This window comes from Lichenostomus cassidix, chromosome 20, assembly GCF_008360975.1.
Source record: "Lichenostomus cassidix isolate B80296 chromosome 20, HeHo_3.0, whole genome shotgun sequence".
NCBI lineage: Eukaryota > Metazoa > Chordata > Aves > Passeriformes > Meliphagidae > Lichenostomus > Lichenostomus cassidix.
In genome coordinates this window covers 9620112-9645568 of record NC_139500.1, presented here as the reverse complement: position 1 = coordinate 9645568, position 25457 = coordinate 9620112, and the positions used below count along the sequence as shown (strand labels likewise).

Genomic DNA, 25457 nt, shown 5'->3' with positions numbered 1-25457 from the left:
AGCCTGTCCCTCGGGACCATGTCAGGCTGGGGAACAGGCTGCACCATGGAACTGCTGGGAATCATTCTCTGTTGTTTTTGGAGTCTCCAATTTAGAGAGACCGGACAAAGCAGAAAGACTAAATCACCCAGACGACTTCTAGCAAGAATAGTCTCCCCCAGGTCAGGAATGCAGGCAAACCTGACCCGAGGGCTAGCTGCCCTCAGGGCTTGCTTTTATTATTTTTTTCCCCCTTGACAAACGCCTGGCTGCTGATTCCACTGCTACCCTGCTTTCACTGCCTCTGCAAAGAGCAAGGAGTTACGTAGGCCCCAAAGAGTTAATTCAGAGTGAAGCAAAACAGCACCCTAGAGCCAGGCTTTTCCCCCCTGCTTGTGAGAATCCCTGTTGCCATCCAGCTCTGCACACTTGCAGCTCTCCCAGTTAACAGGTTGTTTGTCTTTCAGTGGATAGGAGGGAGTCTGTGTAAACCTCCATGCAACAGACTTTAATTACCTGCCAAACCTGCACCAGGGCATAAGCCCACATATTGTATGTGACATTACCAGTAGAGCAAGTACTGGAATGCAGGGGCTAGAATAATTTGACAGCTAACATAAAGCACCATGATTTATATTTTGGTTATATTGAGATTTTTCCCCCCTCTTTGAGCACTCATATAAATATTTACTTGGATCCTAGGACCTTGCTTAACCCTCACAGTGCCACGTTTCATCTTCTTCCTTTTTTCTTTTTTTCCCGGTATTTTTGTTTTTCAGCAGCTACTCCAAAAATGCCTTTCATTTTAAAACACAGAAGATTTAAACCAAAAATAACTTCACCTTTAAACTGTTTCATCTGTAAACAATGTGATTCAGTAATCTTGATATATTTACTGTAGACTTCGATTGAAAACAGATTATGGGGAAGGGTTTCTTTTAAAAGATACTTGACTTTTTAGTTGGAACATTGGGTTTAGATTCTGAATCAGACATCAGCTGATGCCTCTGCTTTGTTTTAAATTTTGCCCAAGCAATTTCATTAATTATTGAGCTGAGTAACATGACTATAAGGTCTGTTTATTTCAAATTTAAACTTCTCTGCTATTTAAGGATTCTTTTTCTTCTGTGTCACCTCATGGTTTCAGTCTCCATGCAGCAGGACAGAAATCACTCCATAAGAGAGTTCTGGTAATACTACAAATCAGAAAGGCAGAGACTTTATTATTATTGTTATCATCATGACTCCTGTCTGTCTATCTGACTGGAGCATGAGTCATGTATTACGTAGCCCCAGAGGCTCATAGGTATTTGCTTAATACCCTTTCGGGTGCCTGACTTGAGAGAAGTGAGGATCTGGAAATACCCTTTCAAAACCATTTTCTGCTAACAAACATTTTTTCTGTTTGCTGCCCCTTTCATCCATCTGTGGAGTGAGTTAACCTGAGGCTGCACAAAACCAGTGCTGGCCCTGATGAATTTGTTCTCTTCAGCCCTCGAGATCCACACATGCTCTCACAGACCAGTGCAGTGCTGCCACTGCAATACCCAGAATAAAACACTTGATCCAGGGGTCAAGGCTGACATAAAAATAAGGATGGCCTGTGTCAGAAAGAGGTTAGCAGTCCTCTCTTTCTGATGTCCTGAATGCACTCAGTTTATCAGCCTCAGCCACTGGGCAGGCTAGAGCTGGTATTTCCACTGCAATTGCACCAACACGACATGTGGAGCTGGATGTCGTTGGACAGTGAGCCAGATGGGGACCAGACTGAGGAGAAACGTAAAAGATTTCCTTCAGGATTGCATGAGCAGAGATTTCAGACTCAAAACCCTTTATTCCTGTAATTGTTGGCTGCCTTAAATAGAGGGAAAATGCAGATTTGGAAGCTGTGAGGGCCTGTGTTAGCTCAGAGACCTGTTTATAATTATATGTTCCCTTTCTCATATTTGCAGAAGCTTTAGGTAATAAGTGCACCACAGCATAGGAGCAAGGAAGAAGCAGTTAACTGACGAGCAAGAGGCAGGTTTATTGCCCTCTGTAATTTCTTTTGTGAATGGGCTCCCTGAACGAGCAGGAAAGTTTCAGCTCGGTTCCATAGTAAAAAAACCAGGATCCTGCCCTGTGGCCTCCAGCTGTGTGATGGGAGGACAGGCAGCATGTCCCAGAGCTTGTCAGGCTGAGCCCTGCTGTCAGTCTGCAGCTCACCTTGGCCAGGTCGCCACAACCCTGTGGAAGGTCAGTGCCTTCCTTTAATAAATTACCTGAATTTCTACTGGAGAAGGAGTAAGTACTGTTTATTTTTATTAATGTGGGTTTCACGTGCTTGGCACCAATTTCTTGCCACACTTAGCTCAGGAAAAAAAAAACATGTTGACCACAGTGCCCTTGTCACCGTGTGTTTAATATCCTTTATAAAGCCAGGAGCACCTTTCTGGAAACAAATGAAGTCTCATTAGTGGGAAGTCGAGGCTAAAGCAGAATCAGGTATTTCCATTTTATTGGAGGGAGGTTGCAGGAGCAATGGCCGTGTATTTGCAATACATGGGTGTTATTGCAATACTGGATGAAAACATCACAGTGCAGAGATAATCCCATCTCTGCAGCTGTGTGGACACATCCTAGTATCTCCTAGCACTGCAGTAAAACCCAGTCTGCAGAGAGGGCACAGTTAAAATGGTGTATTAGAGCAGCACAATGACATTGGCAGTGGAGTTTTCTCTGGTATAAACCTTCACCCACTGCCTCCTACAACGAGGGAAAAGGCATGAGAAATAAGTTTGAGATGTTTCTTTAAAGAAAGCACTAAACTTGGTAAAAGGACACAGCTTTGCTACCTTGCTCTCTGCCCCTCATGCCTCAGGATATCATAAATTTTTGATACCAATAAAACAGAATTTTTGATGAGCTGCTATTTTGCATTAAAGCAACTTTACATGCAAAGATTGCATAATAGGAAGCAAAATTGAATTTTGCCTCAGAACAAGTTCTTATTATTAATTTAAGTGTTTTTTATATATTTTAGCAGCAGCTTATCATTCTATATATTTAATTTCTTTCAAGTGAGAACACTTAGCATTGGTTTCCTTGTCTAAACAAATCTTTTAAGAGAACACATGTATAAAGTGGAAATGCAGTGTTTTCAATCTGTGCCTTAAGACAAACAGTGAAACTTTAAAAGGGGAAATAAAGAAATGGCAGAGGACAACTATCTCTAAAACCTACCAGCAGGCTCCTTGGGACAGAAAAACATATCTCTATGTGGAATAATTTTTCCCCCTCTTTCCTGCAGTGTTTATTCTAATCATATCGTGGCAGAACTGTAAATACAATAAGCCCCCATTGGAACAATTCTGTTTAAGGCAAAGGATTTGCAGTACCTTAGGTCTCGAGTATACCACAGTCCATTTCCTAGCACTTCCACTCACCGTGATGCACAGGACCAGCTCACGAATATAAATTGGTTCTTCCCTATCCTGGATGCATTAGCAAGAAAACGTTTTGCAGCACTTCATGCTGCATTCAGAATTTACTACTGAAAGCCAGCATTTAAAAATCAAGAAAGGCAGAGCTTGTAAGCTTTTTTTAAACTGTCCCTCTTCTTGTTCTCCTTCTTGCATGAAACAGAAGTCCAGTGTGGGATCCTATCAGACCACTGCATGCAACATTACAGAACACACCATGCAGGATTATGCAATAAACTATTTGCAGTGTATGTGTGTCCACATAACTTCAGATGGGATGCAACCCTAATGGAGTGAAACATCATGATTTAAAAGGGGAAAAAAGGAGAGAGAGAAAGACAGAGAGACAAGAGAGAGAAAGACAGACAAGAAAGAGAGAGAGAGGGAGAAAGAGCGGGAAAGAGAGAGAAAGAAAATTTTTAAAAGTAATTGAAACTCGTCCAAATAAAGATAAAAAATTAAAGTAGAGAAGGGACCCCGGGAGGCGAGGCAGGGGAGGATGCAGAGCCCGGCACTCGCAGCTCCGTGGCCGGCGGAAGGCAGCAGGCACCCCGCGGAACCTGCGCACGGCGCTGAGCGGCCGCGGAGCCAGAGAGAGCTCTGCCAGAGCTGGCGATGTTTTATCTGCTCTCCCCGAAACCCGACACCCCCAGCCCCGAAGAGCTTCCCTGACCTTGGTCTGTCAATCACCAGCCCCGAGCAGCCTGCTAGAGCCAGGCGGGCACTGCGCCAGCCCGAGGGAGAATGGGGAAGGGGGAGCGGGGGGGAGAAAAAAAAGAAAAAAAATTAAACCCTAAACCAGCTGGGAACAGTTATCTCGCAAGCCCTGGCCCATCCTTATAACACATCTCGCCTGCCCACCTCAATACGGAGCAACTCATCTGCCGACCGGCAGCAGCGCTCAGCATCTCTGGAAAGTCTTGGAGTGATGTTTCTATCTTTAGTTCAAAACGTCTTTTTAGTCTTAGATGTCTCTGTTTTGGAATTAAAGACAATCAGCTTTATACACTCTCCTGGAGGGGAGGAGGGAAGGGAATATCGAGAGGAGTCTATTAAACAGTTGGCAGCGATAGTCTGTAAGCTCTGTGTCAGTAGATGGGGGGAGAGGGGGGGCTGCTGCCAATTGTGTTTCCTGTCTGAGTGTCTCGTTCAATTCTGGGAGCAGCCGTAGCCGGTCGTCACCTCTGTCCCGGCGGGGAGTGCGGAGCTCGCTGAGGCTCTTAGCAATAGCTCTTACAAAACTGCGAAATCAAACAAAATAATATGATTTTCGCTCAGGGGAATCGTCCTCCTGCCACTACACGTAGTGAACGGTCATCCGGCAGCCAAATTCAGCTGTGCAAACCTTGGGCTCTTCCCCGTCACCCTAACCCCATCCATCCCCGGGGTGCAGGGCAGCCCCGCCGGGCTGTTCTCGGGGGTCTCCCATTGCCGGCAAAGGCTTCGCCTCTTCTGCTCCCAGCGCATCCCAGAGCCCCTGACCCTGCTCCGGTGCAGGGGCCGCTCCGAGTCCCGGTCCCCATCCCAGCCTGGCTGCAGTGCTGTCTCGCTGGCACCCACATCTCATCCTGGCCGAGGTTTCTAAGCGAGACTCGGGGTGAGGGGTCTCTACACCCTGCTTTTGGGGAGAAAATTCACAGCAGCTTCGCTCCCGGGAGCCCCGAGGGCGAGTGCCGGGTGGCCTGGCCGGTTCCCGGAGCGGGAGGCGGTCAGCGCTCGGCCCCTCCGAGCCGGGGCAGCAGCTGCCGCCTCCGGCCTCCTCCGAGCCCAGGGAAGCCCAGGCCGGCTGGAGCTGCAGCTCCTCCCGGGCGCCGAGCTGGACCCCGGCCCGGCCAGGGGGTGTGGGGGACAAGTGGCGCAAAGGACGGGCAGGGCGCCCAGTGGCGATGCAGCAGGTCCGGAGCAGGGGGGAAGAGGGGCTTTGGGCCGGGGACACACTCTGTCCCCCGCAGCTGACAGCAGCTTCTCCGGGACAACGGGGAGCCCCGAGCTGACCCGCGCAGCCCCGCTCCCGGAGGAGCACCCTGAGGGCAGGCCGGTCCCGGGAGGAAAAAAAGGGAAAAGAGTTTTTCCTTTGCTTCAAGGAGCTGCTCTCCGTGGTGCCCCCGTGTCGTGTATCAGCCCTTCGACGGGCGGTGACGAGCGGCGAGAGATCAAAGCCGATGCCCGAGGATGGCAGGAGCCGAGCGGAGGGGAGAGTTCCCCCCTGGCTGCTGGGGCTCCCCGGAGCTACCGGCAGCGGGGCAGAGGCAGGAGCTGCTCGCCCCGGTACCCGCGGGGCTGCCTGGCCCCGGGGCCACTGCCGGGACAGAGCCTGGCCAGCCGCAGGCCGAGCACCAGCGCGGGTGGGTTTTGGCCCCTCGTCCTGCCCAAGCCCCTCGGAGCCGCCTGTGCGGCCGGAGGAGCCGGCGCGACCCCCGAACGGGAGGAGCTGACCTGCTCCTCGCAGCGCCCGCGGGCCCAGCCCGGCCGGTCCCGGTCCCACCGACTCGAGCTGTGCCCGGTGGGACTAGGCTGCGTTTTTCTTTTCTTTTAAACGGAATAAATTAAAGCCCAGGAGCGGTGCCGGGCCAGCAGAGCCCCGGCCGCCCGGGCCGTGCCGCGGGGCTGCCCCGCCGCTGACACCGTTCTGTGGTGGGAATCTGGAGGGCTTTTCTAAGGCCTGTTTTTCCTACTTTTTTTTTTTGTTGTTGTTGTTCAATTAGCCCTAGTGATTTATTCAATGCATGCATGAGGGGACATTAATATGCGGTGGCAGTTCCCACAAACAATATTCCTCTCAGGCTTTCTGCAGCCATAGCATTTACTGGCAAGGGGGGAGGCTATACAGGGAACGCCAGGCTCTCCCAGCCTTTTCCTCTGCAAACTCCTGTCCCCCCTTGGCAGGGCAGCAGGGTACGAGCTTGTTCTCCGGGCCTGACTCATGTAGCCGGGGGGCTGGGACGGGTCCCGGCCCCTTCCAAGCTCCCCCATCTCAGTAGCTGGCTCAGCTGGCTCTGACAAGGCAGGGATGGGGATGGGATTGAAGAGGGGGTTTTGTTTTAAGTTGCGGTGTTTGCTTTTAAATTATTTTTTTCCACACTCTGCCCTTAACCGGTTTGTTCTTCAAACGCGCTACTTATGCCATCCCTGCAAAGAACAGCTCGCTGCTGCTGGGACGAGGAGCAGGGCAGAGAGAAGCTATTTTTTTCTGGTTGTGTGGTACCTTGGATTTTGTTTTTAAGAGACATTTAAAGTTCAACAGCGCTTTCACACTTTGAGAGCAGCAGCGTTCAGACACACTGCGACCCGACCGGGGAGTTCCTTTCCCGCACCCAGGCAAGGACCGGGGGCGATTTTTAACCTCCTCCTCCCTCAATTTCGGGAGCTGTGTGGTTACTCTGCCTTGAGAGCAGCTGATGGATGGTGGTGGGGTTGCGAGGTGCTGAGCACTGGGGGGTGGCGGGGAGAGATCTGTCCCCTTCTCCACATGTATCTAACGAGTCCTCGGGGAAAAAAAAAAAAAAAAAGGAAAGGGGAAAAAAATATAAGAACAACCCCAAAAGGGAATAAATGCAGTGTGCAGATGGAGAGAAGGAAAGTGAATGGGCAGCCCGGATCTCACAGGAGCTGGGGAAAGGATAGACTTGTCCAAATCCTCTGCTTTTCTAAGGAAAAAAAAATAGAGAGAGAGAAGCGCCTGCCCTTAGCGCTTCCCCGCTCTCCCCGCCCGGGGTGGCTGAGGCCGGACAGTGCCGCTCCCGGCGGGGCAGCGGAGCGCGGGGGAACACGGGGACACCCCGGCACAGCCAGCCCGGCACTGAGCCCCCGCCGCTCCGCTGCCCCGCAGGGCTCGGGGCGATGCTCCCCCGGCCACGGGCGAGCTCGGAGCCCAGCAGAGCAGGGAGCAAGGCTGAGGATCCTACCCTGCGAGCAGCAGAGTTCCCGAGGGGCAAAGCAGCCCCGCGCCCCCCCCGGGCAGCAGCCCCCCGCAAGCCCAGCGCCGGCAGCAGGGTGAGGACAGGGACGGAGCCACAACTTTTCCTTTCTTTCCCTTTTTTTTTTTTTTTTCCGCAACACGAGACGTCAGAGAAGCAGGTCCCTCCAAGAAATGCCATTTCAATGATTTTAATAAGCAAAATAGGAAACAATTTTAATAACCAAAAACAGAAACCAGTCTGAATAAAACTACAATAGACCAGGTTTTTTAATATTTTTCATATCATAAGCAGGATTTGAAATTGATCCCTTCAGAACTTTACATGAAATAAAAACAATTTTTTTCCGCTGCTGCAATGTTTTGATTTCAACACAGTTGAATCAGTAAAAACCAAAGATCGTTTTCTGATGCATGACTAATATCCACAATATTTAAAACTGCAAGCACCATGCTGTTCATTACAATCTTGTTATTACTGTTAATTTATAAACTAATACAAACTTAAAATGCATCCGGCCAGCAGTGCCAGCTATCCTAAAAGGAAACTAAAAAATAAGTTTTCATTTTGGTATTTTTGTCAGTGCAACGTAAATCCTTTTACTGACCTGCAGGAGGAAAAAAAAAAAGTAATAAAAACACCCATAAGACTCCAAACTACTACTACTATACAACTGCAAATAAATTTTGGCTAAAACTTTCACTCGCTGCATAGGGGAAGCAGAGAAGCAGATTACAAATCATTGCAAAAGAATACACTTAAAAGTTGCAGTATGTCTTCTTAAAAAAAAAAAAAAAAGTTTTAGATTTATATGCTTTCCCAGCTCACTCATCAGCTGCTGCCATTGAGAAACCCAACTTCAGTGGCGACACGGAGCCCTCGCTGCTATCGCAACTTGACTCGTAACGGGGAGGGTTTGGGGTTGTTTTTTCTCTTTATTTACCGAAAATCTAGGGGCAGTTGGTTTATAAATGGGACTGGTATCTCGTCCGTCCTTCGCTTCCTGAGTGTACAATCAGAAGGGAAACTATCTGGCCAAGCCTAACCACTCAGGCTGGGAATTGTCCTGAAGGGAAGAGCTTCGCTGCCACTTTAAGGCATGGAGTAGGTTCTAGTGACCGATGAGGGTTTTTCCCTGTTAAGTTTAGGTTTGTCAATGCCATTCAGGCGTTTTTGCTTCTGCCCCAACAAACAAAAACCAAAATGAAAACTAACAAAAAAAAAAATACAACTTAAAAGTGCACCAGATATACAAAGTTGGTTTTTTTCTAATGCAAAATGCCCATAACTTTTTTTCTTTAAGTATCTCTTTAACACCAAACAAACCGTATAACCAGCCTGCTGAAATGTTATTTTGTTTTTTGTGTATTTTTCTCCTGTACGGTTTGAAGTAGCAGATATTTACAAGCTAACAACCATAAAAGAAAACAAGAGCAAAACCAACGAACAAAACTGCACAAGCAGTAAAAAGTTCGATAACTTGTGATGCTTTTCTTATTGATGAAACAAAACAACAACAGAAATCTATGATCGATGATCAACATGCTATAGTTAAACAAGAAAATGGTACAAAATAGAAATTATTACCATACATGTCCAGCATGCAGGATTAATATTTTTAATGCAGATTTTCGTATTTTTCTATATAATCAAGCAGGCAATAAAACTGATGAGTTTTTTTTTCTTTCTTTCATTCTTTCTTTTCTTAGATTGAATGTCCCATCTGAGTCCTGTAACTTATTTCTCAAAGCAGGCAATATATGAAGAGTTTGCATATATTGTCCTTTTTATTTATTCTCTTTTTCCAAGCAGGTAAATTGTGCATGAGATGGTGCTGTATATGTCCTCTCTCTTTCCAAGCAGGCAGTATGTTATAGATGGCTTGTTCATTGTCCTTTTTTATTATTATTCTTTTAAAGTCCATCTCGCTCTGCAAGCAAGCGATCTATAAAACGCTTCACTTGTCCTTTTCTCCTTTGCCTCTGTCTCTCTCTCTAACTTGCACACGAAAGTCAAAAAAAGTTGCACTTTACCTCTCCCATCCCCACCCCCAGCCTACTTTTCCCACAGCTACTCTAGAAGACTGGATGCTGAAAAAAAAAAAAAAAAATCAAGTCTCTATTTTTCTCTCCTTCTTTCTCTCTAGTCAAGCAGACGGATGGATGGAGATGTCAGAGGAGGATGGGAGCAGGGGGGAAGGTGACAGGGGTCAGGTTTGGGGGGTGGGGGGTTTTTGTTTGTTTTTTAATTATTTTTGTTAAGCACTCACATGAAGAACTCAGGGGAAGACGGGTTGTCACTGGTGGAGCCGGCCTCTCTGAAGCCGTTGCTGGCAAGTTTCTCACACTTGAGCTTGTAGGCGTCTCTCTCTCTGGCGAGCCGGGTCACTTCTTGCTTGAGCTGTTCCACCTGCTGAATGAGCTGGGTCTTTTCGTTCTCCAGGTGGTGTTTCTGCTGGACACGTTTATACCTGCAGGACTGGGCATAGCCCCTGTTCTTCAAGGTCCTCCTCTTCTGCTTGAGGCGGATCACCTCATCTTTGGTGAAGCCTCGGAGGTGCCTGTTGAGCTCCCTCACAGACATGGAGACCAGCTGGTCATCTGAGAACCGGTCCTCCACGCTGCTGGAGGGGGGATGCTGCTGGTGCGAGTTCTGGAGCTGCTGGGAGGAGCTGGAGGAGGTGGAGGGAGTGGGAGAGGCCTGATGGTGATGGTGGTGGTGATGGTGAGGGTGCCCGCTGCCGGCCAGGTCTTCGTGAGTGACCGCGGGGTACTGGTGGTGGTGTTGGTGATGGTGATGATGGTGGTGATGGTGGGCCCGGAAGCCCTCGAAGCCTTGCAGCTGCTGGGACACCTGGTGGGACCCAATGAGGGCTTCGACAGCGTCCTCTGGGGTGAGGTTCAGCGCCTCGGGGTTCATCTGCTGGTAGCTGTTGGCCATCCAGTACAGGTCCTCCAAGTGGGTCTTCTGCTCGGTGGGGCTGAAGCTGGGCGAGGAGGGCACGGAGCTGCAGGGGGTGCTGATGGGGGTGGAGGACACGGAGCCGGCCGGCTGCAGGCGGGTGCAGTGCCTGCCCGAGCGGTCGTTCCTGCCCAGGGGCTCCTTCTTCACGTCGAACTTCATCAAGTCGAAGTCGTTCACGTACTCCATGGCCAGCGGGCTAGTGGGCAGCTCGGCTCCGATGCTGAGCTCTCCGGCCATCGCTGTCTTGCGGGCACCTCTCCCGGCGGAGGGGGCTGGAGACTTCACCCCAGCGCGCAGTCTGGCAGAGGGCTGGCCGCGCTCCCCTATTCCAAACCAACTTTGGCTTTCGGCTCTCGCTTCCTTTCCTCCGCTCCCCCTCCTCCGCCGCCTCCTTCCCCCGGCTTCTGGGGCTTCTTCAGTCCGGAGCAACAAAGCCAAGGACGAGCCGGCTCCCGGGGCCGCCTGGCTGGCTCCTGGCTCTCGGAATCAGCGCTCTCCCCGCACCGCGGGCTGCCGCAGCTCCCGGCTCCGAGGCGCCCGGTCGCAAGGAGAAAGGAGCGGTAGCAGGAAGGGCAAAAGCAAAACAAAACAAAGATGCTGCCTTCGGGTCTGTGCAGGAAGAAGAAGGTCGGTGCAAACGCCCAGCCCGTGCCCCCGGCCGGGTTTTGTAAGTCCGGAGCCCCCTCCCCGCGGCAGCCGAGCCCGGAGCCTGCCGCAACTTTGCAGCCCGAGCGAGCGCCGGAGCAGCGCACGGGCTACCGGCGGCGGCGGGGCTCTGCACGGGAGTTTCGGTGGCTCTGGCAGCGCAGGCGAAGGGGAGGGAAGAGGAGGAGGAAGGAGGGGAAGGAGGAGGGAGGGAAGGAGAAAAAAAAAAAAAAAAAAAGGAGGAGAGGGGGGACGAGCACAGCCCAGGTCTTTGCTGTAGCTGCCGCCGCCAGCGCTCGTTGTGCAGCTGTGATCACAGAGCAGCCCCCCTTGGCTTCTTATACGGCCGTGCGCGCCCAGAGCGCGGCGGGGGCCGGGGCCGGCGGCGGCCGCGCCAATGGCAGCGCGGCGGCGGGGCCGGGCGGGAGCGGGCCGGGGGCGGGGACGGGGCCGGGCCGAGCCGTGACAGCTCCGCAGCGCCAGCTGAGCGCCCGCCGCTCCCAGCCCCGCACCTCCGGGCGCTCCCCGGCTCCCCCTCCCGCGTCCGCGCCTTCCTGGTTATTTATTTATTTCGTTGTTTATTTATTTATTTATTTCCCCGCTCCCTTCCTCCCATCCTTTTCGGCCTCTGCAGCCCACAAAGGAGGGGGACTCGGGGACATCCTGCCCGTCCCTTTGTTCTAAATATTACAAAGTGCCCCTTTTTGCCCGCTGCCGTCCCGTAGCGGATCTCAAGGCAGGGAGCTTCCCCCCATGCCACGCACACCCATCCACCCTCCTAACTTTATGTAAGCGTCCCCGGTGCGAACGTACGGAGGGAGAACCGGCCGCGAACGCGCAGCGGGTCCGGCCCGGGAGCGAGTGCTGGGCTGCGGGAGGCGCCGAGGGGGATGCGCGGCGAGCCGGGAGCGAGGGAAGCACCGGCTCGACAGGGCTGTCAGCGCTTCGTGTACGACCGGGGAAATCCTCCCCGTTACAGGAAGCAAATCTCTCCCTAAAGTAAAGCAAAGGCATTGGCACAGACAATTGCAAATAGTAGGGAGAGACGGGAGAAAATATAATTACATTTCTCTTCTGAGGGGACCATATTTGCTTTCCTCTGCTGTTCCCTGAGAGAGTGACTGCATGCAAAGGAGTATTCGGCTTGTAGGGTTTTTTAGTTTCTCTCTTTTTTTTTTTTTTGGTCCTGTAACAGGATTTTTTTTTTTTTTTAACATTTTGTAACGATTAAGGGAGATTAGGGCTTCTTTTCACACCGCTTTTACGCTCAAACAGACAGAAAGTGCGACCCCAAGTGTCCATTTTCAGAATAACAGCTCCTTTCCGTCGGGAGAAAGCTCCCGGGAAAAGGGGAAGGGCGTGCGGGGCCGGAGCGGTGCGGGAGCGGTGCGGGAGCGGAGCTGCCCCGGTGCCAGCCTGGCCGCGCCGCTCCGGAGCTGCACCTCCTCCTCTGCACCTCCGAATCCCCCGTAACACCCTCCCACCCCCCATTTATTTAGCCGAAAGAAAAAAAAGTTTAAAATCTGTCTGCTTTGCCGAGATTTCTGAGGAGGGAACTGCCTTTCTGGAGCCGGGACGACACCGCGGAGTCCCCAGGCGGAGACCTCCCGGTGTGGGTCTGTCCCCGCGGGACCTCCCGCCAGCCGTGCGGCGATACCCGCAGCCGGACCCGCTCGTCCCGACCTTCCGCATCCCCGCGGAGCCGGCCGCAGCCGCGCAGGGAGCCAGGGAGGCGAAACTCGCGCAAAGTCCTCCCTTTCCCCGAAAAGAAATTCCAGGGGGTCCCTCTGGCAGTGGGTTGGAGGGAAGAGGAGGAAACCAGGCAGGGAGATTTTATCCAAATCCTCCTTCGCAGTACAGGCGCGCCGGGGTTTAATTTCTCGTGGCAGTGCCTTGTGTGAGTGTTTCCCCACGACATGTGGAGCGGACAAACTCTCTGTCGATAGTCCCCGAGAGCGGCCGGCTCCGACACTCCCCGCGCTGCGGTGCCAGGAGTGAGCCGTGCCTCCGCATCCCGATCCCGGCCGGAGCGGGGCCGCGCTCCCGGGAGCACGCAGACCTCTCTCCGAGCGCGGGTGCGGAAGGACACGCGTGGAACGCACGCACAGACCCGGGGCTGTCCCCGCATCCCCCACGGGCAGCGCAGCCCCGGCGGTGCGGGGATCCCCGGGCTCCGCACGGTCACGGCGCTGCTGCTTTCCCATCAGTCCCACATTTGGGAAAGCGCCGTCTTTTCGCTGTTAACGAGCGGCCCCGAGGCGCGGCGAGGCGGGGAGCCCCGCGGTGCCCCTGTACGGAGCGGTTCGGCCGGGCGGGGGCTCGGCCAGCGGGGCAGAGCGGACCGGGCCGGGAGCTCGGCGATCCTCGTCCGGCCGCTGCCGCCTGCCCGGGGGATGAGGACTGCCGAGAGTCCCCAGTGCGGGTCCGCTGGACTTGTTATTTCTGAGGTCCTGGAAGCTGCTTGGGGAGAGCTTTATTTTTACCTGTACTTTAAACGTTCTCGTTGCCAGTGAGAGAAAGGGGACACTGGAGAGAGCTTGGGAAGCCTGGATGCAGCCCTGCAAAATGTGCCATTAGATGGATAATACTTTTTCCTCTCATAATTACTGAGGTATATTCACAAGGTGGAGCTACTGAAAGGCGGAGGGAAGCATTGATCTGATTATCTCCCTGTCCATACAAATACTGTCCCTTTCCTTAATCTTTTAAGCTGTGAATTACAGATGGGTTTTCAGCGCCCATCCTCACAGTCATAAAATTTCGGGGCACTTTTTGGGTCCGTTTCTTTGTTCTTCCATTCCTCGCTCCCCTTTCAAAAACACATCCCACAAAACTTGCGGCGTTAAGCGGCTCACTAAAGTCAGAACCGCTTCGTGCCCCGAATCCCCAGTTGTTCATTGTAGTTTTTAATTCAGCCACCAAAGGTTATTCTCGATGCGATTTATATGTTAGGGACGTTGCTTCTTGTGCATTTTAAATTATATGTATATATTTTTTTCTTTTTTTTTTTTAACAAGGATTGGGGAAGAAGTAGTGTTGCTGGAGAAGGATTCCCGGGCTGAACAGCCCAGCGAGCAGCTCAGAAGTGTTTCCCATCGGCGGGGCCGCGGTGCAGCGCGCAGGGGGATGGAGGGAGCTCAGCGCACCCCAGCCCCCGCACCCTAACAGCCACCTCGGGGCAAAGCGGCGGCCGCCGCGTCCTGCGGGAAGGATTCCCCGTCCCCTCCGCACCCGCGGAGGTGGAAGAAGAGGCGCTCACCTGCCCGGCGCCGGAGCTCGCCTCCCCGCCGAGCGCTCCGAGCAATTTTTGCTTAATTGCCACCTTCTCCCCGCATCCGAAAACCGCTAACCGAGCTGCTTTAATTTTTTTTCTTTCTATATTTTAAGATCCGGTTTCTCAAGGTTCGTTTCGAGGAAAAAATTACTTCTTCCCGCTCTCCCTCCACTTCCCCCTGCCTTCCGCAAACTCCCGGCCAAAATCGGGACGAGTTCAGAGAAAATTATAATGTCATTTCAGATCAGCTCCAGCCAGCCCGTCCGTCCAGGGCAGGGCAGTAGGGGTCCTGAAGCCACTGCGATTTGAAATCTCTCCCTTAAAACCGCGGCACATAGATACCTACCCGTGTTGGTTCAGGTAGGGCTCTGCCTAAATCGGGTAAGCGACATTTAGAAAGGGAATTGTATTACGTTGACACCCCAATCCCCAATTCTTAGAAACAGCAGGTATAAGCACTCGGATGAAAATCAAGACGATTCTTATGTAGTTTCCATTCTCGGTTCTCTGAGAAGCGCTCCTCGGTTTTGCTAACCGACTGCTACTTTCCTCACAGAATTAGTTGGGATTTTTTTGTCCCATAACATCAGCGGGATATGTTGACTGAAATGGGAGTTTTGTTAACAAACACACACCCAAACCAAAATTAGCTGGAGCTGGCAGCCGGCACTGATGGAGCAAAAGAGCATCACTTCCCCAGTTCCTACCTCCCCTCGCTCGATTTTTAATTTCCCAAACCGCAGGCAGGCACGGTGCTGGTTGTCAGGATTTTTTTCCCCTGTGTAAGCAGCGAGGGACCTGGTTAATCATCTATCGGAGATACATGTGCATGAGAAAGGAAAGTGTTGATGTTTGCTTGTTGGGGCTGATGGGAATGGCCCACGAATTTAGGATTAAATTACTACTGGTAATCATAAGGCTTTGTTTCCCCTCGCTCTCCTTTTTCTGCGGGGATTGTCAAAGTAAAGCGGGCAACATTATTTGGACAAAGTCCGGAGAGCAGCTTTGAAATATAAAATAAGCGATTGAACCCTTCTGGGTTAACTGGGACCTCTTCAGATTTTAGCCCGAACCAGTTAAGAGCGGGGCAAATCCCAGTACTAACTCTAGACACGTTTGCACAGGTGGATCTGGGAGAAGGGAGCGGAGCCACACTTCAGACGGGTAGGTTTTTAGGGGGGTATTTTTCTTTTCCGAGTGTTTGCAGTGTCCAGCGTTAAATCCCCGCCGAGCAGAGGGGGTCAGGGTGTGCGGGAGGCGGCTTTGGGGTTCATTCTGTTGCGGGGTGATGAGCGCTCCCGGGGGGTGTTGCTGTACGGGACAGGGGGATTTAGGGGCGATTTGAGCTCCCCACGGTTAAGGCGGCCCGGGAGCCCGGCTGTGCCGGCAGCGGGGATGTGTCCCTGCCCGGAGGGACTCCCTAGCGGTGCCCAGCCCCGCCATAAAACACAGACACCCCGAACGCTGCAGCGCGGCTTGGGGGGACTGATGCGGACGGGAAGGGGGAGCGACGGCTTCTGATGGGGGGAATCCCTGTAGGCACGGCACCAGAGCATTTTGGGGAGATGCTCAGGCAAGGCTCCGCGTCCCGGCGAGGTTTGGAGGATGCGGGACATGGGCAGCGGGGATTATGTTCTTTTTTGGAGGGGAGAAAGGCCCCTCGGTGCCCCCGCTGTTCGGGGTTAGCCCGGGCCAGCTGCGCGGCCCCGGGGACTGAAGGGAGGCTGCTGCTGCTGCTGCTGTGCCCGAGTCCTGCCTGCTTGTGCAGGGAAAGGAGCGCAAGCCCTCCGTGGCACCCTCTGCAGTTGGTTCAGGGTCTCGCTGCACTCCGGGGTTGGGACGGGGGTGGAAAAGAGGGTGATTTCCAGACTAAATGGCTTCATTTCACCCTCTCCTATAACGGTGCCTTCGGCAGGGAGGCAAACAGAGAGCAGAAACATTCTGTTTCTTGTTATTTCTTTCAGCCTTAGCCCCATTATATCATGAATCCATCGGTCCAAGCTTGTTTCCAAGAGAATTTGTCCTTTCTCACCATTTCCAGACTCTGCAGTCCCATCATAGCTCCCCTCTCCAATACACACTCTTGTCATTATTCCCCTTGCCATCATGGTAAAAATTGTTTCTAGCAGATACACCTGATCCAGAAGCACAAAATCCCCTGTTTGAGCCTTCCTAAGATCAGCTTTCCTCGTGTGCTTGGCTGAGTCCTGCTTCCCACTTGAACTATGGCATCTTGAACTCATTATCTGAGCCCTTTTAGGAGCTTATAGCTAATAAACAGCACCAAAACCTTTCTGAGTGATCAGAAGTTGCCTTTGGGGACTGAAGTAGCCAGTAGAAGCTGAAGAACTGTAATTGCTGCAGCTGTATCTTACAATACCATTTCGTGTCATTCAAAGGCTTTTCAAAAACTTCAGAACTTGGACCACATCTTACTAAAGAAAAAATTCTCTCCTGCTTATCTGCTTCCCCTGTGATTTCAGAGGTACTGCACAGATGTCTGGGTGGAAAAGGTGATATCTTCAAGGGTTTTTAGTTCCTTTGGAAGAGAGATAGAAAAGGGAGATGTCAGGGAGACAGGGAAGGTGTCCTGGAGCCCAAAGCCACAAAGTCACGAGAAGCCAGGAGATCTTCCAGAACAGGTCAGCATCCCTTTCTGGCCATAGTCCATTGACTGTTTTTCCAAGGAGCTCAGTGGGAGACTTTCTCCATAATCAGATCTTTAGTGGCCAGGAAGGAGGGAAGGAAGGTCTGGCCTCAGTTGTGTTGAGGAAACCCAGGATCATGGAAAAATCTTTTCAGAAAGATGGTGTTGCTGCAGGTTGAATGTCTGTGGCAGCAGAAAGGCTGCTCCTGGCAGGGCTGGGTGCATCCCTGGGCCCTTGCAGGATCAGGGGCCTGACTTTACCGTCCACAGGCATGCTCCAACACCCACTGGGACCTGTACCCTTTCATTCAGACTGATTTGTAATTCCTTTTCATTGCACAAAGTCCTGCATCAAAAAAACTGCTTATATAGTGAAAATTTTTGGAATTCCCTTTCCAGCATTTGCTGCATAAGGATTTAAATATAATCATAAAGCCTATACTGTATATTCTTTTTGCTCTTTCCACCTTTAGTGCCCATTAGGGATTTGGTTTTGTTTCTGTTTTGACAGCCCCTGTATATATGTATTTGTGGTTGTTCCGTACTGTTTCCTGATTTAATATCAGTGCGGTTACAGGAGAAGGATGCACCGTTAGCATTTTTTGCTCAAAGTATTTTTCAAGCTCCTTTTTGATGTACTGGTCAGGCTTGCAGCTTCTGTGCTCTTGTTGATCAGAAGAGGAAGGATCAGGTTTGTTGTGCCCTTTGGGAATGGAGCTCTCTATTCACCTAAGGAATTCAGCTGTCTTCCTTCACTAGCCCCTCCAGATAGATCCAGGTGCAGAAGCAAAGTGGGGAAGTATTTAGAAGAAGCCTGTTAAGCAATTCAATTAAAGTCCTTTTGTGTATGTCTTAGAAGTAAAGATGAGCCAAACTGGAAATGAGGTGGCTTCTGCAAGCCTCCACCTTCCTCCCCAGATATTTTTAAGTCCTAAACATGTGAAGGGAAAAGAAGAGAGACAAAGAAAGCGAACAATTCTGGGGAAATGCTTCTGTTTGCTTTCCCTGTTAGTCTGAGGGACAATTATTCAGCTGCTACACAGACAGGAGAAAATAAAAGGCTCCCAATCTTTGTTTCTTTTACATATAAACAGATCCACAGCCTTGAATAGCCCCAGACCAGATGATTTAAAATCAGACTCAGAGTGTAAATTCTCCTCCGTTTGCCCAGACAAGATATTGGCTCATAGTGCAACTTGTTCTTTTATCTTTAGGAAATAAAACTGTGTTTTAGCATGCATGTCTGTGGTTGCTGTGTGTCATGAGCACCTCCCAGCTTAAATCTTGCTAGCCCTCCAGCCTCTAGAAAAGCTGGAGATATTTCCCATCTCTGGCCACTACCAGGATCCTAAGGAGGGTCCAAGGGGAGTGGATCTGACACAACTGGACCAGGATATGTGGAGGACTGGTGGAGCTGACTGCTGCCCCTGGGACAAGCTGCAGTTGCTCTGTAACTCTTTCTTTGCTTGCAGAGCTCCTCTGTGAAATGGTTGAATGAGTTTGTGCAGGAGAGCTGACAGCACAGCAGTGCTGCAAATTCTCACCCACTGCTTCCCAGGCTGGATGCTCTGCAGCCAAGTTAGCCATGGATCATCCTGGGATCCCATCAATAGTAGCTGTGTCCCCTTGGCTGGGGGAGTGCAGCAAGGAGAGGGGGAAGTGAGAAAAAGCTGCTGCTAGAAAGAAGTTGTTCAGGAAAGGTTCTTTCATTTTTGTGTCTTTTTTATCAGTAATCCTATGGGGCATTTCAGGTATGCTATACCAAGGGAGATCATTTCTACTTGCTTTCCTGTGGCAGGATCAGTTCCTTGTATGTTAGTGGAGACAAAACCACACCAATATTTCTAGTCTATGCCCTGTAAGGTAGAAAAGAAGGAGCTCCTGCAGCAATCAGTAAATGCCCATGTTACAGCAGGTTCAGTTATCCCTCTTTGCTGAACAGTAACATGGGCATTCCTTAGGCTTTTAAAATACATATAGTAATACCCAACATGGCTGAAAATTTAGGAAAAATTATTCTCTAAAAAATGTTCTCTAATTCTGTGAAATAATCTCCATATACACAATTAACCACCACTTTATACATTTTCTGAGCATTGTGGAAAAAAAAATATTAGAGTCTCCTGGACAGCATCTCTAAGATTCTCCAGGCTTTCAGTGTGAGTGCCCTGTTTATCTTCAGCATTAACTCTGAATCTGCAGGGGCTTTAATAAGTGTGTTTTCATCCTTCACACATCCAGATAAAGAGCTTCACCCCTTAAAGCTGTGATTACACCTCAGCAACCTCTCTCTTGGCAATGCATGTGTGGTTTCTGTTTTGTGTTGTTTCCCTGGCTTGAATTAACACAAGTTTCCAGCCTCTAATGTACTTCTTTAATAACTGACTTCTTAAAAAAAAAGGAGAAGATGGAGAATTTCATCCAAGAATTCCCAGCTGGAGACATCTGTTCAGCAAGTCACCTGACGAACAGCTCTAACCAGCCAAGTGTGAGTTATTTTTATTGGTTCAATGTTTTAAAAATAGAATTTTTTTTTCTTTTAATTGATACCTTTCTAGTGGATTCCTTCACTGGTCTAAATGGATTTGGATTTATTTCTCCTGAAGGATTAGCACAGACCAAACTGAGTGATCCATTCCAAAACCAAGCTGACCGGCTGAATCCAGTAGGAACCAGTTAAATGCTTGAAATGAGGGTTTCCACTAGGGTAATCAAGTTTCCCAAGAGGTGATGGATTTGATGTATAGCCTGTCATGATGAGTTGCAGGCACTCAGCACCTCTGAAAATCAGGCCATAGCAGCTTTCAGCAAATCTAAAGAGACGGGGTGTGCACGTGTGAGCAGCAGAGAGCTGCAGAGAGGACACACGTCTTCATTGATCTCGAAGGGCAGGTTGAACTGTTCTGGTTTGAATCACATGATTTGTCATGTTATTCAGCAGCTGTTAAGCTTAGGTGAGCTTGTAGGATCCTGTCGGTGCACACTCAGCCCTAATCCTCTCTCAGTTTGTTTGTCAGTGCTGCTGCCTAGCTCCTCTGTGAAAGGCTCTGTCCCACAGCTCATCTTGCAGGACTCCCTGAGGTGCTGTGCATCCTCCTGGTCACTCCTCCCCACCACCCAGCGTCCCAAAGGTGCTTTCCAGATGGCAGGGCTTATATCATGTTTGGTTTTCCACTTCTGTTCTCTGTGCTGTGTCTGGGAAGGCTTTTGGGGTCCATGGAGTTTGCATTGATTTGGAGCCCTGTTTGGAGCAGGAGCCCGGGCTGATCCAAGAGATGACAGAAAAGGAGGGGTAGAAGGGCAAGATGGGTGAAGGCAGGAATGTGGGACTGCACCTTGTGCAGGATGCTGTAAGCCCTGCTGCTGTCAATCCATGCAGAAAGCTCCCAGCCAGCTTGCCTGACTTCTTCTGCCATTCACTGGCCTAAGCTACTCACCCTTCTTTATCTGGGAAAAACTGGAGCTCTGAACTCCTCTCCATGCCCCAGCACAGGGTGTTCAGTGGGTGGAGAGCACCAAGAGGCACTGTTTGCCTGCACTATCCAGGCAGTGAGCAACTGAAGGAAAACTGTGGGGACCCCACTCCTGAACCACGGGAAGGGCTGAAGGCTCCCCAAGGACAGTTTAGGGGGGGAAGTAGCAGTACAGCCCCCCAGTTCTTTCTACACCTCACCCTGCTGAATTATTTGCTGTTGCAGGCAAGAGTGGGACATCATAGGCGGAGAATACACTAATATCTTCCCTTTTTTCTTCCCTTTGGAATAGCTTGATTTAGTAATTTCATATCTTTCAACAGAAAAAGTGATTTTCTCACATGAGAAAAAAGAAGAAATGTTTTCTGAAAGCTGTATTTTAATTGAGCCAGGCTCAGGAGCAGGGAGGCTGAGGGAAGAATTGCTGTCATGGAATTAAGTTTATGAAAGAAAAGCAAATCTCCACCCTGTTTAAACATGGGGAAAACATCACAGAGGCATCCTGCTGCACCAAATGGTAAACATGTCCATGTATTATATCACTTATGGCTTCCTTAAGAGTTTTATGATGCTGTTCTCAATTACTGTGTTTGCATTTGTAATTAGAGTGCAGAACACATTGTGAAGGCAAATTATAGAGCTAACTTGTCCTTTCAAAATAACCCATTTGCTCAGTGTGCTCCCAGAAGCGTCTCTTTATTCAAGGGACTCCAGTGAAGGAGTAACCTCCTCTGCTGAGGGTGTTGGAATACACACTTGCTGCAGGGAGGGGAGAGGAGAAATACACTTCTGCCCCAGGGTTTTGCTGTGCTTGGGCCTGACCTTCAAACCACTGAAACTCCTGTTGGTTTCTTTAAGCACCGCTCTCCACAAGTTTGAGCAATTAATGGAACTGGGGGATGTGGGGGAGAAGAATCAGGTTATTTTTGCTCTGCCACTAATTTCCTCTCTGGCCTTGGTCGTGTCATTTGACCTCTTTACCCAGCTTTAAGTGTCCTATGAAAATGGCTAAAAATCTCCTGTGGAAGAGCTAGGATATTACTGCTCAATCACCAAATATCTAAATAAAGGTGAATATTCAGGGCTGCTACTTTGTTCTGCATTACTTCTCTGCTTTGCAGGAAGGTGATGCTGACAGCAGCTCTCCGGAGCTGAAGCTTTGTGTGCATCCAGCCTTTCTCCTTGCACAGGAGCTCACAGTCTATTTAGGACTGAGGATGACACCTTGCTGGGGGTCAGGCTGCCCATAGTGCTCCCCAAATTGCCTCACACAGAGCCCAGGGCACAGTGCTGCTGCCCAGCTCTGCTCAGTGCCTCATGGTCTCACAGAGCAGCTCCTGACCAGGTGCCCTGGTGTTTTCCTCTGGCTACTGAGCATCAGGAGCAGAGATCTGTTTTCCTCCAAGGCAGGTCGATTCTGTATAGAACAGATTGGAGTCTAGGCCAGCTGTGCACTTCGCCTTTGAATTCTGTGGGGGAAAAAGCTATGTCCAAGTCTGAACCTGGATGCAAAAATGCTGTGCTTGAAGTGGAAAGGAAGCAAAGACTCCAGTTTTTACTATTTTGCAGTGTTTGCAAAAAATCCTCGAAGTTGTCGCTTGTTTGTTTTGCAAAACTTACCCTAAGCAGGAGGACTTGACTTTCAATGGATTTCTCTGCAAGCAACATTTGTCTCTTCTGTACCTCAGTTGAGAGGGCACAGAAAAGGGTCCTGCAACATGTAGCTCTCCCATAAGTACATCTTCCCCATTCCTGGCCAGGAGGAGTTGCTCAGCTTTGCTCTCCAACCAAGGTTTCGGAAAAATCTAATCTCAGTGCTTGGCCCTTACCTAGCACACTGCCCACCAGTGCCCTCTGCCTGTGCACCAAGGCTCCATGAAAACAGGCCAAAATTGTGCTTGGAGGAAAAAAAACCCAAAGGACCCCCAAAACATTGCCCTATATTACTACTACTACAAGCTCTTTTTCCTTTTCTTTTTCTTCCCTTTTCTCACTATGAGAAAATTTGTCCAACTTTTACTCCCCCACAGGTAGGTCCCCATTTAATTTCCAAATCAGCTGAGTTAGAAGTTCACCACAACACTGACTCTCCCCTTGCCAATGCTCAGTTATTAATTCAATTCTTGGTATCACTTGCATGGGTCAGGAATGTTGATTCCTTGGCCCCAGCTTTCTGTCAGGTGCTTGTTCCTTCTGAGCAAAGGTTAGGTCATCTTCTGATGATTCATTGAAAAAACTGGTTTTATTACTTTCCCTGGGCATGGGAGAGTTTCTTCAAAGAAAGAAGTTGAAGCTTATGGGATGACCATCCCTAAAAGAATGACTGCCAAGGGGATTTGGTTAGGAGCTCAACTTAGTATCGACTATCAAATTTGTTGTTTAATGGCATTAAATCTGAGAGAGTTCCTATAGGAATGAGTTTGAACTTTATGAATTGTGTGATTATATGTGAAGTGGTTTAGGAAGGGCATGTTCTGTTGTTGATGCAAGAGCAGAAATTCCAGTGTGGTGTTTTGCAGCGCCAGATGCACTCCAGTTTCCATAACTGTGTGTTTAAAATATGGCCCAGGTTCACTGAGCAATGTCAAAACACGTTTGCAAGGCTGACCAGGGAATGGGATACAGCTGCAAAACGGGCAAGCTCAATTTTGTTGGAGGAACAAAAGAGAGAAGGGCGTTTGTCAGCCAGAGGATCCCATTTGTGAAACACCTACTGTTGTTTGGGTAGCTGGGATTTAAACCATGTCTGTCATCACCCTGGTTTTGTTGCCAGTAATGCTGTTTGCTTTGCCCCGGCAGTGGAACGAGATGGGCAGCTTTCCCTGCTGATCCCAACCTGGCTCCAGCACCTCGCTCCCAGGGAGCCATGCAGGCTGCCAGCATCCCAGTGCCACCAAGGACAAATCCAGAAGGACAGCCACCAAAAAATCTAAAGGTGGGAGATGCAAATTTCAGCTTCCTGTGGTTTTCGGTTTTGATGAAAGCCTATTTCAGCAGTTGAAGTAGGAAAACATTCTCCATCTAAAACATGGAATATTTTTTTTTAATAAACACCCTTCAGAAACAGATAACTTTACCTACCTTATGAAATTGCATCAATAGTTCAAGAAATAGCACAGAGGCAAATTCATATTCATGTTAGATGTCATAATGGGATTTGCAGCACCTACAGGGTAGTACCATGATTTCTGACAGTGCTTACGACAGGGGCAGAAGATAAGCATGTAAAAAATAAATTAAAATCTCTTTGCAAACTCCTTGTAGTTTGTGCTGTTTTGAACCTGTCAACTGCTTAAGCAACAGCTTGTCAGTGCTCATGGCCTGGCCAAACACAAGACCTGGTAGTATGGCTGCAAATTGTCAGGAGCTGAGTGATCTCCCGGCTTGTGATTTATGACGGCATGAACAATGACAAGCAAGGAGAAAAGGCCCTGGCGATTTCAGAAGCAGTTGTGGAAACAATTAGATCACTTTTTTATTAGGTCATTTATACAGCTCTTCCTTTTAAAAATTAGATCCTTGATGAGTGCATTTTTCACGCACTCGGCTGCTTTGTCCTGTTTTTCAGTTGAGGGAAAATCCCAGGCTTTCCTTTGGAAACACTCCTGTGCCTTCTCTTTAACTTCCCAGGGGTGCACAGGACTTCCCTGAGCTCATCCACAAGTCCTGGTCCGTCTGCAGCCAAAGTCCTCTGTGAATTAATTCCTGCAGGAATTGCACTGGTTTCTGTACTATTCTCTCATTCCTGGTTGCTCACATCCTTCTGCTGACCTGTCCTTTGTCTCCTCTACAGCTGGTGAGAAGCTTCTGGCACTGCACACTGGAACAGGCAACTAATACTGATAAAGGAAACTTAGACCAGAATTTTTAGAAGTGCTGCAGTTTGGACTTCTTTTACCCTTTATAGAGTTCTTTTACCCTTTATAGAGTTCTTTTACCCTTATCCTTTCTTTCAGAGTTATTGTCATTATATTTCCACTTCTAATTTCTTCAGCAGTGGTTTGCCCAGGGAGCTGAACAGTACCAGATCTCATCTTTTTCTAAGCAGCCAGTGGTATTTCTCTAAATTACCCAGTGTCCTGCTGTCCAACCTCTTGGGCACAGAACACGAGTTTACTACTGGGCTTGTGAGATAACATATCGTTAGATAACGTATCTGAAAAGCCATGTTTAATCAAAGTCTCTGCCACACCTTGTTTGCTTTCTTGGAATTCGTCAATCAGTGTCTCATGTAGCTCTGCCACGATGATACAGTCACAACATCCTTGTTTCTGAGTTCTCTTACAGAGGAAATGGCTCCAAAAGTGGCCAAAGACACTCAGCATCCCAGGAGCTCCCCAGAAGCCAAGGGATCCTGGGATGGATTTGAGTTATTTTGCATCATGGCTAAGTCCATTACAATGGGAATTTCTGCCGTAAAAAATAATGAAATATGAACCTGGAAAATGAGCTCTTGCTGTACAGAATCTCATTTCCCTCATTCCCCTTCTTTTAAGAAGTAGGGAGATCTTGGAGTTTCTCCAGCACTGTGTATTGAGGGATGAGGCAGAGGGTTGTGCTCTGCCATATTCGGCATCCCAATGAGAACAAAACTTATTTTCTGCTTTGAGTTCTATCATTCCTTTTCAAAACCCTCTTCTGTTGTGCTATGCACCAGCAAAAATCCTTTTTATTGCCATTAAAAAGGCAACTGAGGTGCCCATTATTTTATTTTTCTTTTAGTATTTGTACACAACTCAGCAAATAAAAATGGGTCCCAGATAAAAGGTGTGTCCTTTCTAGTAAAGCACAAAAAAATCTTAATCTTTGCTCCAGAAGCAGTAGATTGCCACAAACAGTCGGCAGCTAAAATCATTAATCTTTGCTGCTTGCCCAACTGGTACTAGTAGTAAAGAAGATAATACACTAGCAGAATCAGTGACCCACTACAAATTGGTCCTGAAAGGTCCACCAGCCTAAATAGACTTTTGCTGATCCAACACTTGTTAGGAATCCCAACAAAGAGACTATTGGCTCATCTGATGAGCCGCTCACTATTGGGCCTTTTGCAATGGCTGGTGATGGATGACCATACCCTCTTTGAGGGGGAAGATGCAG

The 25457-nt window shown here is 49.5% G+C and overlaps 1 protein-coding gene across 1 annotated transcript; it reads right to left on the bottom strand.

Annotated features, from left to right (window-relative positions):
- Positions 1 to 7531: 7531 nt before the first annotated feature.
- MAFB (MAF bZIP transcription factor B) lies at positions 7532 to 11287 on the bottom strand. Its single transcript, XM_085079037.1, has 2 exons — positions 9627 to 11287; positions 7532 to 9447 (listed from the first exon to the last, which is right to left on the bottom strand). Exons 1-2 carry the CDS (start codon positions 10556 to 10558, stop codon positions 9387 to 9389), a joined length of 993 nt encoding a protein of 330 aa, XP_084935163.1. The 5' UTR covers positions 10559 to 11287; the 3' UTR covers positions 7532 to 9386.
- Between the last annotated feature and the right edge of the window lie 14170 nt (positions 11288 to 25457).

Coding starts and splice junctions, on each gene's coding strand:
- MAFB (XM_085079037.1), bottom strand. CDS start 10,558: ATGGCCGGAGAGCTCAGCATCGGAGCCGAGCTGCCCACTAGCCCGCTG. Junction 9,448..9,626: donor TCTTCCCCTGAGTTCTTCAT/GTGAGTGCTTAA, acceptor TTTTTTTTTCAG/CATCCAGTCTTCTAGAGTAG.